General features: G+C 38.9%; 1 protein-coding gene across 1 annotated transcript; it reads left to right on the forward strand.

Annotated features, from left to right (window-relative positions):
* The first annotated feature begins 426 nt into the window (after positions 1 to 426).
* On the forward strand, positions 427 to 13,040 carry alg12 (ALG12, alpha-1,6-mannosyltransferase). The gene is given in 9 exon segments (NM_001016120.2): positions 427 to 799; positions 881 to 1,013; positions 2,805 to 2,978; positions 7,909 to 8,103; positions 8,701 to 8,804; positions 9,963 to 10,186; positions 10,922 to 11,091; positions 11,189 to 11,264; positions 12,777 to 13,040. Coding segments are annotated over 9 exon segments (1,470 nt in total). The 5' UTR covers positions 427 to 637; the 3' UTR covers positions 13,009 to 13,040.
* The last annotated feature ends 2,758 nt before the right edge of the window (positions 13,041 to 15,798 follow it).

The raw sequence follows: 15,798 nt of genomic DNA on the forward strand, positions 1-15,798 counted from the left end.
CCACGGCCATGTCAGCTACCGGCATCCAAGCCCGCCCAAATGGCTCACCGACACTCCCTATTGGTGTTCCAACACGACCGCTAGGAGCGTGGACCAATAAGGACTCGCCACGCTTGGGCCAATGAGGACCACACGCGTACTATTCGGTTCCGGGACTGGAACCTGTTACGAAGTGGTGTTATCAAGAGGTACCCGGCTATTTGAATGGATATGAGGTTCAGGATAAAAACAATTCCCATTACTATGAAGTAGCCGGGAAGCAGCGCATTTGTTCCTGTCACGTCTTGTTTACCCGTGTCCTTGTTAAAGACTGGTTGGTGACAGACAGGCTTTAGCACTAAAGAGAAAGGGGCATGTGATATACAAAGTGTACATAAGCCTCCCAAAACCTCAGACACAGCCGTAGCCTACTGAAACGCCTATTGCAAGGAATCATTTCGTACTTCGCTCACACACCGACCCGCAGCTCCCACATCAGCCTCTCAACCTGAGCCGCAGGAATGGGTAGGAGCTGCAGTTTTTCTGCGACTCAGTAACGGTAGCGAGCAGGCTAAAGGGCTTGTGTTCTTACGCGGGTCCTGCTCCGGCCGCTTCATTGCCTTTGACCTCCGCGCGGAGGCGTGGCTTCCCAGCAAACATGGCTTCCAAGAAGCTGAGGGGGAGACAGACTTTGCTGTTGCTTCTTCTAGTATGTGTGGCTGCTGTGCATTTAATGGCCTGTCCATTCACTAAGGTGGAGGAGAGTTTCAATCTGCAAGCCACTCATGATATCCTTTACCACGCACTTGATCTGGATAAGGTAAAACGCTACTGACGCGCTGTGCTGCTCTGTGACTGTACCAATGCCAGCTCACATCTCAGTTTTTGCTTTTATCCACAGTACGATCATCATGACTTCCCGGGGGTGGTGCCAAGGACGTTCCTCGGGCCGCTCTTCCTTTCTGCCCTGAGCGCCCCCGCGGTGTGCTTGCTCTCTGTCTTGGAAGTGTCAAAGTTCTACTCTCAGCTGATTGGTAATAAAAATACAACAAAACTACTGGGAAAAAGCTAAAGGTCCTCTGGGAAACGATATGCACACAGTGCGAGGCATTTTGTTTACAAAAGCGCTGCTGCTGCCAGCAAACTACATAACTTCTAAGCAGGTCCTAAATGCAATTTACTCTGAAAAATGCAAGTAATTATGCAAATGTTTTCCCTTTACTACCATTTTATTACATTCCTTATAGGTGCAGGCTAATGTAAACTGCCAACCTTGCCTCTCCAAGCTTAGTCAAAAGCGTATTAGTTTATGGGGGCATTTACAAACCTTCAATTTTTTTCATGATTCATATTTTTTGTGCCAAAGAATGATTTTGGCACAGAAAAAAAACAATTTTTTTGCAATTTATTATGTGACAAAACTGCAACAAATCTAATAGAAAAAAACCCAATCTAAAAGTTCAAGATCATGTCGAAGTCAGTGGCAGCTGTCCTTTTTACAACTGGAAAATCCTTCTTTGCTTCGTGGTGGCTACGGACCACATTGGCACATCATTTGGTGACCAATAGTGTATGGCCAGCTGAGCTTGCCCAGAGAAGCAAGAGGTGTAGTCATTGAATAAATGGGTCAAATCTAATATGTGACAATGATGTTTGTGCTGACTATTAAGGCTACTCAAACTTTTTTTTTTTGAATTCAGGAAAAAAAACTGTGTTCTGGGGTAAATAAAGTTTAAAAAATCAACCCTAATTATAGGAAAAGTCTTGACATGGACTAAATAGTAATGAAGTATGTTGTTGTTTGTCAATTTCACAATCGCAAAGTACAGTTATCGTATATTAGAGGCAATTTTTTTTTCCACTACAATCAGATTTTTTTTTTCTTTAAAACAACACATTTTTTGCCATGTAAAATTCAGTGGGAACTGACCTAGGTTTTTTTTTTTGTGGCCCTTGCACTTCAAGATATTTTTTTTTAAGTTTTTTTTGGGGGGAGCAATTTGTGCTATTAAAGTAATGTTACAGATTTGGATGTCTGCATTTTTCTTTTTGCGCTTTTTAATAAATAAGGACTTTGTGCTTTTTTAATTTGTGAGTTTAGTCATGGTAGAAAATACCTTTAAAACTACACATATCCAATTTCTGATAAATCTGTCCCTATGTGATATCTGTTAAAAAGTTTCTTGAATAATATGTGAGTGTTGTCAGGGTTGCTGGAAAAGGGGACTGGTGCTACATTAGTTAATGAATTTGATACTTTGCTGATCAGCTTTCAGTCTGAATAAAGGTTTTTATTTTGTTTTTTTAAACGCCAACTAAACTATCAAAGCACTGCACAGGTTTCTTAAAGACTCAATCAGCTGATCAGTTTGATTCCCAGAGTAGCTAGTGTTCCTTTGAAGGCTATAGCGACATGTTCCCTGACAGTTTACAGATTTAATTATAACAGGGGTTTCTATATAAATAAAAGTCAAAACTTGTAGGTAGAGTTTATAACTGCCTAGTAAAACTATTTTGATCTGGGTAATTTTATTAAAAGTGGAGCACCACTTTTATTTTAATAATAAGCCATGTTGCCGTCTTCTCAGTCATTGTCTTCCCCTGTCACAGGGTGTCAAACAAGCAGCCCCACAGGTTGGTCACTTAATTTACATTTGTTATTATTAATGAACCGAGGGCTTCAGATGGCACATCTGTATAATAAATCTTAATTATAATTAAACTAAAGCATTTTTTTTAACTTGCCAGTTAAATCTCTGCATATTATACATGTTTCTCAATTAATATTAAAATTACTAACATTATTTTCACTTTCTTCTAAATAGTGAGAGGATCGTTGGGAGTGACTGTTATATTTGCACTCTGGACCCTGCAGAAAGAAGTTCATAAGCAGTTTGGATCAACAGTGTCTACATTATTTTGCTTGATAACAGCCACTCAGTTTCATTTCATGTTTTACTGCACTCGAACCCTTCCAAACATTTTTGCAGTCCCATTTGGTAAGCATTTCATCACTGTTTATGGAAGCAATCACTAGTATATAGTATACATATCTAAAATGATATTTATGAATGAAAAATGCAAAATTTAAAATCAAAACTTATTTGAGTAGAGACTATAATGAGTGTATAACATATTCATCTGTGTGGTTGATTGTGCATCACTTTCCGTCTGAAAGTGATCTGAATCCAAATGTCTTGTTTGATGCTTGCATAATCTTTGGTGCTTGTTCAACTTCCCTGAATGCAACCAAAATGGGCCTTTGTTATAATAATCACGTGAATTATGTCTGACCCATATTTTTTACTGAAATAATAATAATTTACTTGCAGAGTCTTTATATGTGACTAGTAGTTTGCAAGCCTGTGACCAGCCATGTGACCTGTGCTCTGATAAACTTCAATCACACTTCTCAGCAGTCAATCAGCAGAACAATGGGAAGGTAGCAAGATAGCAGCTTCCAGTAGATATCAGAAAAGCACTTAAGGGCTCTGGCACACGGGGAGATTAGTCGCCCGCGGCAAAACTCCCTGTTCGTGGGCGACTAATCTCCCCGAGTTGCCTTCCCCTGCCATCCCACCGGCGAACATGTAAGTTGCCGGTGGGATGGCAGACGCGGCAGGATGATTTGCGCGAAATCGCGCCGAAATCACGCCGCCGCGTCTGCCATCCCGCCAGCGACTTACATGTTCGCTGGTGGGATGGCAGGGGAAGGCAACTCGGGGAGATTAGTCGCCCGCGAACAGGGAGTTTTGCCGCGGGCGACTAATCTCCCCGTGTGCCAGAGCCCTAAAAGAAATCCAAGTCAACTTCGGTCTCCTCCAGTTAAGGCCGTGAAGGCGAAATGCCATCCCACCAGCTAGAATGTAAATCGCCGGTGGGATGGCATAGGAGGCGCGAAAACACCAAAGTTTCAGTAGGCATGTTGGGGACATTTGTCGCGCAGCGACTAATCTCCCCATCTGTCACGGCCCTTACATGGGAGTAGAAGAAACAATAGGTTTCTTCTGAAAGCTCAGACTCGGGCACAATGCACTGAGATGGCTGCCTACACACCAATATTACAGCTAAAAAGAAATACATTTGTTGGTTCAAGAATAACATTTTAAAGGAAATGTAACACTACATTTTTTTTAAGTAAAAAGCTTTTCTACCCTGCACCAATAACTGCCCTATCCTGCAAACCACTTAGTATTTTAAATGCTTTAATAGAAAATACCTGATAAAACTTGGCTTCCTGTCAATTGAACTACGGCGATAAGGCGAAGGAAGGAGCTGCATCCACTATGTGATGATCGATTGATCGAGCCTAGCTTGACTCCTTCCTATACAGAAAGAAGGCTAGGCTCCATCAATCGATCGTCGCATAGTTGATACAGCTCCTTCCTTCGCCTTATAGCCGTAGTTCAATTGACAGGAAGCCAAGTTTTATCAGGTATTTTCTATTAAAGCATTTAAAATACTAAGTGGATTGCAGGATAGGGCAGTTATTGGTGCAGGGTAGAATAGCTTTTTTTACTTAAAAATTTTAGTGTTACTTTAAATTTAGAATGAATTAGTAGTGAATAGTAGAATGAATTATTTGCTATGTAAACATAGTTACATAGGGTTGAAAAAAGACCAGAGTCCATCAAGTTCAACCCATCCAAGTAAACCCAGCACACACAACCCACACCCACCAATCCATACACCCACATACATAAACCACACATACAACCACCAACACTAACTGTAGATATTAGTATCACAATAGCCTTGGCTATTCTGATTGTTCAAGAACTCATCTAGGCCCCTCTTAAAGGCATTAACAGTATCTGCCATTACCACATCTCTAGGAAGGGCATTCCCCAACCTCACTGCCCTCACTGTGAAAAACCACCTACGCTGCTTCAAATGGAAGCTCCGTTCCTCTAATCTAAAGGGGTGACCTCTGGTGCGTTGATTGTTTTTATGGGAAAAAAAGAACACCCCCCCATCTGCCTATAATCCCCTCTAATGTACTTGTACAGAGTAATCATGTCCCCTCGCAAGCGCCTCTTTTCCAGAGAAAACAACCCCAACCTCGACAGTCTAACCTCATAGCTTAAATCTTCCATCCCCTTTACCAGTTTAGTTGCACGTCTCTGCACTCTCTCCAGCTCATTAATATCCTTCTTAAGGACTGGAGCCCAAAACTGCACTGCATACTCAAGGTGAGGCCTTACCAGGGACCTATAAAGGGGCAAAATTATGTTCTCATCCCTTGAGTCAATGCCCTTTTTTATACAAGACAGCACTTTATTTGCTTTAGTAGCCACAGAATAACACTGCCTGGAATTAGACAACTTGTTATCTACAAAAACCCATTAAGGATACCCCCAACACACTACCATTCAGTAGAGATGTGGCGAACTAATTCGCAAGTCCGCAAATTCGCGAACTTTTGGCGATGTTCGCCATTTTGGGTTCGCCGCGTTTTTTTTTCGCCTCGTTTTCCGCCGCGTTTTTTCGGTTCGGTTTTTCGCCTTTGCGTATACATAGGAATAGCTTGCGTTTTTTTTTTGGCGTTTTTTTTACAAAGTATTTTTCAGATAAATTTTTGCCCTTGATCCCCCTCCTGCATGCCACTGTCCAGGTCGTGGCACCCTTTAAACAACTTTAAAATCAGTTTTCTGGCCAGAAATGGCTTTTCTAGGTTTTAAAGTTCGCCTTCCCATTGAAGTCTATGGGGTTCGCAAAGTTCGCGAGTTTTGGCGAAAGTCCGCGAACGGGTTCGCGAACATTTTTGGTGATGTTCGCTACATCCCTACCATTCAGTAGATAGTTTGCGTTTATATTATTTCTACCAAAGTGCATAACTTTGCACTTATCAACATTGAACCTCATTTTCCAGTTTGCTGCCCAGTTTTCCAATTTTGTCAAATCGCTCTGCAAAGTGGCAGCATCCTGCATGGAACTTATAGTTTTGCATAATTTTGTGTCATCAGCAAAAATAGAAACAGCACTGTCTATGCCCACCTCCAGGTCATTAATAAACAAGTTAAAAAGCAAAGGACCAAGGACTGACCCCTGCGGTACTCCACTAACCACACTGGTCCAATTAGAAAATGTTCCATTTACCACCACTCTTTGTAATCTATCCTTCAGCCAATTCTCTATCCAATTACAAATATTATGTTCTAGGCCAATATTCCTTAATTTGATCATTAACCTTCTGTGAGGTACTGTATCAAACGCTTTAGCAAAGTCCAAGTAGATGACATCAACTGCCATTCCAGCATCGAGGTTCCTATAAAAGGCGACTAAATTAGTCTGGCAAGATCTGTTACGCATAAAACCATGCTGGCACAAACTAATAGTATACAGTGTAATTTAAAAATATAAAGTACACCATAAAAATCATGACAGTATCCTTTTAAATGAACATCTAGTCTGCTTCAAAGTGTGTGTTACCTAGTCTGTGCTGAACTGTATAAGCACTTATGGGGCTGGTATAGCTGTATTCTTGTGCTGAATAGTTTGAGCACTTTCTGTGCTGAGTTTTTGAGTTCTGGTGGGTCTTTCAAAACAGTAATTTAATCCTGATTCAGTTTTCCATTTGCCCTTCTTCTGTTGTCTGTGGGAATTCTATAAGAAAGAAACAGTCCTCTGTATGTTCTGGTTGTGAGATATTAGGGATTGTTCTCCTTTAACCCTTTCACTGCCAGCCAGTTTGGTCACTTGCATTACTTTTATTGCCAGACAGTTTTTGTGCTTATTCGCTTTAAGGGCCTTTTCTTGGGGAGACATTTAGTTTACCCAGGAAAACTATGTTTTTTTTTTTCAGGACAACCTAAGCTTTTAAAATTTGCTAGAATTTTTGTGTTATTTCACTTCTGTAACAAGATATAGCTTACAAAATGTCTAAAAAATGAAGAAAATAAAAAATCATATTTTTCATAATATAAACACATATACCAGAAACATAGATTATCTTATGCATGAATATACAACTAATTTGGAAAGGCCCATGTCTCTTGAATGCGCCAGTAACAAATATTTATAGTTTTATGGAGATTTCTCACTTGTATGGGACAAAAACTCCCAGCGGTACACACATTTCCAAAGGACTGCTCCAGAAAGCAGCACACTTCAATTTTCAATTTTAATGCCCAAAATTTCACTCACAGTTTTAACCTAGAAAACTACAAAAACTTCCAATTTTTTGGAATGAACAGATTTTGACGAATCTATTAAACTATCAAGTTGAAATGGTTTTCCTAAAGCTATCGGTTTTTATAAAAATTCTTAAAAGTTTGAAAAATCACTTTAAAGCTTCCAATCTATAGTGTCTTATATTCTACAGGTCATAAGGTAACCAAATAAAACACCCTAAATATGAATGCCAGGAGTCCAATTAACAGTTTGCTGCCCAATGTGCTTAGGTTTATCTTAGGCTGATGTCAGACGTGGCGTATTCTCGGCAAGCCGAAATATGCCCGGCTACTGTAAATGCATCCTACCTGTGCCTGCACCCGAATGAATGAGATACGTTCAGTTGCAGGCACATGTAGCCGAAATACGCATAAAAACACGAGAGAATGCAAAGTCTAGCAAGCGTTTTTCGGGTGAGAATATGCTACGTCTGACATCAGCTTGTATTTGGAATATAGGGACCCCAAAATAAGTACCCCCCCATATGCTCTGTCATTTCTGTCATTTCAGTTCCTGCAAAATGAACACATTTACATCATTTTATGTTTGATAAATCTACAAAAAAAAGCTCAAAGTATCTGGATGTTTCTATTATATTGCCACTTAATTGCCAATATTATTTTAATATCCAATTTTAAGTATTACTGCTCTTTAGTAATGCAGAGAATCAGGCCAGTGCCTATTAGAAATAATGCTTTCAGAGATTTTCTTACCTTGTTAAGAATTATAGTTCTATATGTATAATATTTTTTCCAGTACTCTTTGCTGTTACATCTTGGATAAAGAAGGAACATGGTCAGTTTATATGGCTGTCTGCCCTTGCCATTATTGTATTTAGGTCTGAGCTGTGTATATTCCTTGGACTCTTACTACTCGTGGCACTTTTAAGGAAAAATATAAGTGTCTTGAAGATCCTTTTGCATGCAGTCCCAGCTGGATTTCTTTGGCTGGGTGAGTATCATATTTGGTTTAAAAAAGGATACATTTTTTTTTATTCTTTGAAACAGCATTTAATATGTATAGGGGGGGCTCTGGTTTTGCTTCTGTGCCTAAACATTGAAATGGGTGTTAAAGATGTACTCCTCTACAATGGATGATCAATGACACATTTCTGTGCACTCCTGGCTCATGCATAGGTAGTCCTAGCAGGGGCGTGGAGATCTAGCTCTTGGAATACATACCTGGGGTCTGGATTTTTTTTCAGAGAAAGTACCCAGTTTTCACCTTGCCTCAGCAGACACAAAGAAAATTCCTATCTGGAGCTAGCAGTCCACTGGTCCCAAGCAGATGCTCTTAGGCTCAGCTCTGCTCCAGCTTACACCCAAGCACTGTTCACGGCTGCTTAGTAAGTTACAGTGTAAAAAAGCAGCCGTAAATCTAATTGTGTGTGCACAGACTATAACACATTATGCAGATACATTGTGCCTGTGTTTTTGGGTACAGAATTGCCTGCAAATGCAGACACCCCTAATTTATTTCAGACTGGAGGGGTCATAGTTTCCTGTTAACCTGACCTAATTTACCTTTTTTTCCATGTAATGCATTTAGGAATAACAGTTGTTGTTGACTCCTATTTTTGGAAACGTCTACTTTGGCCTGAAGGAGAAGTACTGTGGTACAACACAATTTTAAATAAAAGCTCAGACTGGGGTGTATCCTTTTACATTATTTTGTGCTTTCTGCCTTTTTAAACTAAGAATTACATTTTACAAATTCTAATATGAATATGATAAAAGAGCAATATTAAGGTGGCCATGCACAACCAGATTTAAACTGCTGATTTAGGCCCTTCACACTGATTTGGCAGCTTATCTGCCCATGTATGGGGCCTTCCTTTGGGCCTACCCAACTGATATATCGCTGAAATTGTCCAGATGTCGTTTGAGCGGGTTTGATTTTCCCGAGACCACGTGGACTCATTGATGCAGTCCCGCTCCAGCGGTTAATATTACCAACATTGTAGGGTCTAGGTCTAAATGATCAGATTAATCAAACATCACCTATCTTAGGGATTCACTTGTTTGGCCCTAGGAGCCAAACATGTGGCCAGCTTTAGCCTCAGGATTTTGGTACCACAATTTTGGTATTTTTTTGACAGAGGAACCGGTCTGTGCTCCTATTTGCTGAAAAGCGCACTGACCCTGGTGCAGTGAGAGCTGCACCATCTTCTGTGATTTTCCATTAGTCATTTGTGGCTGTCTGTTACGATTTCATTATACCTTGTGTGTGCATGGTCCCAAGCACCCACTGGGAAGTCAGAAAGCATTTTGGCACAGGACTAACCTGCGTACTGGTGCATTTTTAAGAGAAATGGAGATTGAAGTTGAAAAATCACCCCAGTTATTTTGAAACTTTCCTTGTCTTGTAAAGGCAGATTTGAGTTGGAGATAACCATTATATCCTGATGGCCAAAGCATTTTGCTCCAAATTCAGATTGAATTTGAACAAGGTTTCACCATGCATGGTAAATTATACATTGGAAACCTATAGGAAACTCATGTGAAATATTTTTTCAGATATTAAACATTGGTGGTTGTGAAAATGGAAACAGCTTGGTGAATAGAACATCTAAACATATGTAATTAAATTTTATTTGGTTTATTGCAGGTGATATAACTGACCATATGTATGAAATGCCAAGTACCCTATTGGGTTTAATTTACTGTTGATATGAATTTTTAGTAGACTTAAGCTATGAAGATCCCGAATATTCTGGATAATAGGTCCCATACTTGTATTACATTTGACTGCTTTAAGCTGGTGCTAATTATTAATCTTGGCAACATTTTTCTTAACCTAGACTATTTCAGACATCACCCTTCCTGTGGTACTTTTACTCAGCAATACCACGAGCTTTAGCATTTAGCTGTTTCTTTTTACCTGTTGGTCTTCAAGACAAGAGGACCCATATTCTGATTGCACCAGTTATAGGATTTATATTTTTGTATTCTTTCCTTCCTCACAAAGAATTACGATTTATAATTTACACATTTCCTGTTTTAAATATAGTGGTGTCTAGAGGATGTGCATACTTGTAAGTACTGGGTTTTTCCCTCAATAGTACATGTTGTATAAAGTGTATTTAATATAATAGGGCCAAGTAATATTTTACAGCCCTCTCCACCCGTCAACTCTGTGTGTGCTTGAGGCACAGCATTTGTGTAATTGAATTCTATGGGAAGTAGAGCATTCTAATGTACTCTCCTTCTTTAAAACAGAAAGGAAAGGTACAATCACAGGGGGTGCCTACTATCTTCTTTGTTGTTCTGGGGTCAACACTTGCACAATAGAGTGAAAAAGCCAGCTTTTCTGTTAAAGTTTGGCTTTTCACTCTACTGCACATGCGCAAATGGCACAAAGAAAGTAGGAATATGATTGTTCACTTGCAGGTACCCCAGGCTGGTGCAGTTTTCTGCTAACAGGAGCACCGGCCGGGGTATCATTTTACCTTCCCTTCTCCTTTAAAAAAACACAACAGCCTTTGCTGTGAAGCAAACAACTTCGATCTGCTGCCATGTCTCTTGTGGGTTGCCTAGGGTGTCCGACTGGCTTGGCCGTCTGACTGAAACTATGTAGTAGCCTTCTTCCTTTCTTGGGGTATATAAAATCTGAATTTGCTCAGGATGTATACATCCTTTGAGTGGTGTCTAGGAAAAAAAAACCCTTGGGTAGTTTAAAAGCACCTTACTATAAACCTTAACTCGTATTTGGGGTCTCACTGCTTTTTCATTTATAATTTTTTTTTCATCTTCTGCTTATGTTTTCACAGGATCAATAACTATAACAAATCCTGGATATTTAAAGCTGGGTCTTTCTGCGTTGTAGCACATATCCTGGCAAATGCGACTTACTCTGGTACTTCACTGTATGTGTCACATTTCAACTATCCTGGTGGTGCAGCAATGCAAGCACTGCATACCCTTCTCCATCCTTCAACAGGTTTGCAAGATTTTCTATTGTTTCTTTTAGTTTCTGAACATCAGATGCAGTGGAGTTTTAGTTGTGAAGAATTCAAGTGTTCATTTTTTTTCCCCAGATGTGTCTGTACATATAGATGTTGCAGCAGCACAGACAGGCGTTTCAAGATTTTTTGAAATCCACCCTCACTGGAGGCAAGTAATGAAATTTGAAATAAAGATTCAGCCTGCTTTGTGTATCCTTTATACATGACACCAGTTAATGTAAAAGCATGGCCAGAATCCCATTGCAACATGTTGAAGATGTGCAGTGCAGGAGGCTTTCTCACTCTGTGATTCGGAACTGCCCAATAGTGGATTATAGGACTAAAGTTGTTAAATACTTAAGGGAAAACCTTGCCCTCCCTGGTGTTTGGTCCCTGGAGGGGTGCTTATTTGGTCTATTGCATAGGATATAGGATGGGATATAGGCAGCTGATCAACGCTACAGCATGGGTTAGACCGAGCGCTGGCGATTTCTTTCTGTGTTTTGTGTACAAATTGTAGCCAAATTTTGCTTCTAGCTGCTATGTACCATTAATTAAACACATTATTCAGTGAAATACACAACCATTTATTGGCTCAGAATTTAAATATAAAATTCAAAAAACAAAACATACTATACCAAATGGAAAGGTACATCCCATGCTACATGGCACCCTCTCTCCTTCACTAACTAAGCAAAACTAATTGGTAGCATTGATAGCACCTGTGATTGTGGCCACTATATGGTAGTGCACCTTATTATGATCTATATTCACTTTTTAGGCTCAGAACTTTTAAGATGTTTCGTGTTTGTAAAATTTTAAATTATTGTGTATTAGTTTATATTATTATATTATATATTTCACATTTGTTTACAATTTTTTAGATTTTACTTTTTTGATCAATCTGTATAATTTGTGCTTAGTACAGGGCGGTTTTTGGGGGCCCTGTGAGGTGTATATTTGAAGCTTTGATGTAATATATGCTTGTTACAGGGCTCTAATGGTAACCCTGAAAAAGCTTTGATGTAATATATGCTTGTTACAGGGCTCTAATGGTAACCCTGAAAAATGTGCAAATTAAAGTTTTTGGGTATAAAAGGGAAGTGACATGGGCACACCATACTTCCTCCGATGAAGCACCTAGTGTGCGAAACGGGTTAGGAAGGAGAGAGGGTGCCATGTAGCATGGGATGTACCTTTCCATTTGGTATAGTATGTTTTGTTTTTTGAATTTTATATTTAAATTCTGAGCCAATAAATGGTTGTGTATTTCACTGAATAATGTGTTTAATTAATGGTATGTTATTTCAGGACCTTTTCAGTGAGATACATCTTAGGTTTTCTTTCTCAATCTCACTAATTGTTACTAGCTGCTATGTAGCCTTTAAACTAATGAATCACTTTCATGTGTATGCTATTGAGCGGCGGCTTAAAAACTCCCTGCTTTTTCACTAGAGCCTTTTTTGAGCTAAAGGTAGGTGCAACAGGGTCTTACTACTAAAAAGCACAGTTACAAGTCAGGGAGCTAGTAGTTGGGCAACAATTAAAAGGGTACTTTCTCAGATATATCTCCTAATCTATATCAAGTGTCAGGTCTATTGACTTAGAAAAACATTATTTCATTGTAGACTGTAACACTACTAGAGAATACTAATTTATTATCAATTTTTCTCTCTCAAAGGTACGACAAAAGGGAAGACATTTTGCCAGGAGATGAAAATATGATGCACTATTCCCACATTATAATGGAATCTGTGGCTTCACATTTAAGTCTCTACAGAGCTACTCATAAAGTTTTATCAACCATACCTGCAATGAGTGGAATTGGATTGAACCTCACTGCCCTTCCTCCTGTATATATTAAGTTAACAGAAAAACTAATTATATTAGAAAAACTTCCACAAGCCTATTAATGTTTGTATACAATAAATTTATTTTGTATGGATTTAATGTTTTTTTACCGTTTTGTCAATTACTTGGCTTCAAGAAACTTTTTGTAAGTCTGTTGCTTCCTACTTTCAGACACCCCTGCTAAAATTAGGAGGTGGTAAATATTTTTTACTAAGGGGTAAATTAATCATGCTGTGTAAAAAGAGTAAAACATTACCAGTGATGTTGCTTATAGCAGCCAAGTGGATGCTTTGCTTTGGTTTTCTAACTATTGAAATCTAATTGCTGGTTGGTTGCCCTGGGCAACATCACTGGTAATGCTTTACTCCACTTTACACAGCATGATAAATATACCCCTAAGTGTTTCTAAACAGGTTGGTACATGATTCTTTATTTATTCCTTCCATGTTAACCCAAACCACTTTGGGTTAACACACAAAAAACTGTGTGGTTCACAAGCTCAGTGAACACAAGCATTTTCCTGACATTTTAACCAAAAGTGAAAAGGTGGGAGCACTCTCTGCACTAAAGGAGCTTTATGAGTTGTGTGAGGTGACTTTCCTGGAAATTTGTGAATCCTCAGTAGAACAAACATGGGAAAAGGAAGCCAGGCTCTCCCCCTATGGTTAAGGAGTGAATATTAATTTAGCCAGCTTTTCCCCTGTGAACGCAATTTTGGGGCGGAGGTTTGAGAAGCAGTTTACAGTGTAAAACCGTAAAGCATAATTAAGCCCCTAAAATTACTCTACAGCCCCCAGAATAACAACTCAACTTCAGTTCTCTGCTATTTCCTAGTCTTGTATGAAACTCTGCCCCCTTTCCTTTGCAGTCAGAGAAAGAAGAAAAAAAAAAAAAGGCCGGACACACTAGACTAGGAAGTATCTGAAGTTAAGCCGTGATAGAGGCTCTGCATAAGAATGAGCACAGGGAGAATGGTTATTCTTGGGGGCTGTAGAGAGTCATTTAAGAGACAAAAGAAAAAAATAAAGTTTAATCAGGTAACAATTGGGAACTTCCCCAATGGATATAGCGTTTTTAGAATATTAGCTTCATTAATCCAAAACGTGCAAATTTACTATAGGCAACCTGAAACCTGATGAAAGGAGGTGGTGTTCACAGTAAAAAAAAAAACTGATAGCATGTATCTTCACTACACTACTGCAGTTCAGGGCAAGGCCAAAATTCTCTTTTTTTTTATACATAAATGCATAATACCAAAGCCAGTCATGGAAAATGACCTGTAGTGATTTAGTTAATAGTATGATATATTCTTTATGTCCAAGTAAAACCTTCCATCAATAGTTTTCAAACTTTGTCTTAAAAAACACACTTAGTGGGCTTTCCTTACTACACAGGATGCAGCCTTAGGAAGATTTTACAGTCCATTTTGTTCAAAAATAAATGCCTCTTAAAGGAACAGTCCAGTGTAAAACAAACTGCAAAAAAAAATGTTTTCAATATAGGCAAAAATGTAATCTATAAAGGCTGGAGTAGGCAGATGTCTAGCATAACAGCCAGAACACTACTTCCTGCTTTACAGCTTTTTAAGCTGTTAGCAGTCAGTAATCAAATCAGTGGCTTGGGTGGGGGGCATCTGGGACATAACTGTTAGTTTACACATTTGAATCTGACCTGTGTGCTCACAAACTAACTGAATAGTTATGTCCCCCCTAAAGTCACACACTAAATAAGAGGTTAGGGAGCTGAAAGCAGGAAGTAAAATTTTGGCTATTATGTTAGACATCGGTCCACTCCAGCCTTTATATAGCCAACGTTTTTGCCTATTTTAGAAATATTCTTTATTTTGCACAGTTTCATTTTACACTGAACTGTTCCTATAAAAAGGTACATGTAAGCCATAAGCCCAATTTGGGCCCTCATAATGATCTTCCCAAGCTGTAGCTCACAGAGGCTTACTCACATATTCAAGGAGAAGTAAAAGCAAATATGGATAGAAATGCTGTACTCTCTATAATGAGCTAAATGCACCAGCCTAAAGGTTCAACATTTCAATAGCAGCAATGATCGAGGGCTTCAAAGTAATCAAAGGAGTTTCAGTGGCCCTCCCATGCTCGGTGTGCTCTGGGCAGCTGTTGAGAAGTGAATCTTGGGCTACTGGGGGCACCTTCTGCAAGGCACAAATCTTCCCTGCTATAGGGTTTCCCTTGGTGCTTTGCACCCTTCTTTTTTAGTTAAAGGACATGTCAACCCCAAAAAAAATATTCTGCCTGATAAAAAGATTTTTAAGCCACTTTCCAATATGAATTTATTAATTTTTTTTGCATATTCAAATGTGTAAATGTAATTTGCATTTGTTTAAATCCTGGTTGTGATTTTCTTTAAAAAAACATTTCAAAGGTTAGTCTCCTCCAGTAAGACAGGTTGGTCAATCTGCTGGCTTGTTACATTGTTTTAAAAGAATTGTGTTTTTTTAGGCAAAATTTTATTTTTTAGTAGACATGCCCATTAAGCTTTAGTAAATTCCATAGATCTAGAACCTGCTCCTTGCCAAAGAGATGAACGTTATTGAATAGGTTTATGTTCTATCATACGGAATGCTTAGGGTTTTTCAGACAAGGGACCTTTTTGTAATTTGGATAAAAAGATTAAATAACCCCAATAAGATTGTTTTGCTGCCAATTTGGATTCATGCAGGTGAGTTGAGATCAAGTACAAGGTACTGTCTTACTATTAGAGATTTTTTTTTAAAAAAAACAACTTGTTTAAAGCCTGTGTATGCAAATTATTGTTCAGATTAATTTTGGGATCCGAAATGTTTTATGGATTTTGTGTATTCCTAACAGTTATCAGAC

The sequence above is a fragment of the Xenopus tropicalis genome, chromosome 3 (assembly GCF_000004195.4).
Source record: "Xenopus tropicalis strain Nigerian chromosome 3, UCB_Xtro_10.0, whole genome shotgun sequence".
Lineage (NCBI taxonomy): Eukaryota > Metazoa > Chordata > Amphibia > Anura > Pipidae > Xenopus > Xenopus tropicalis.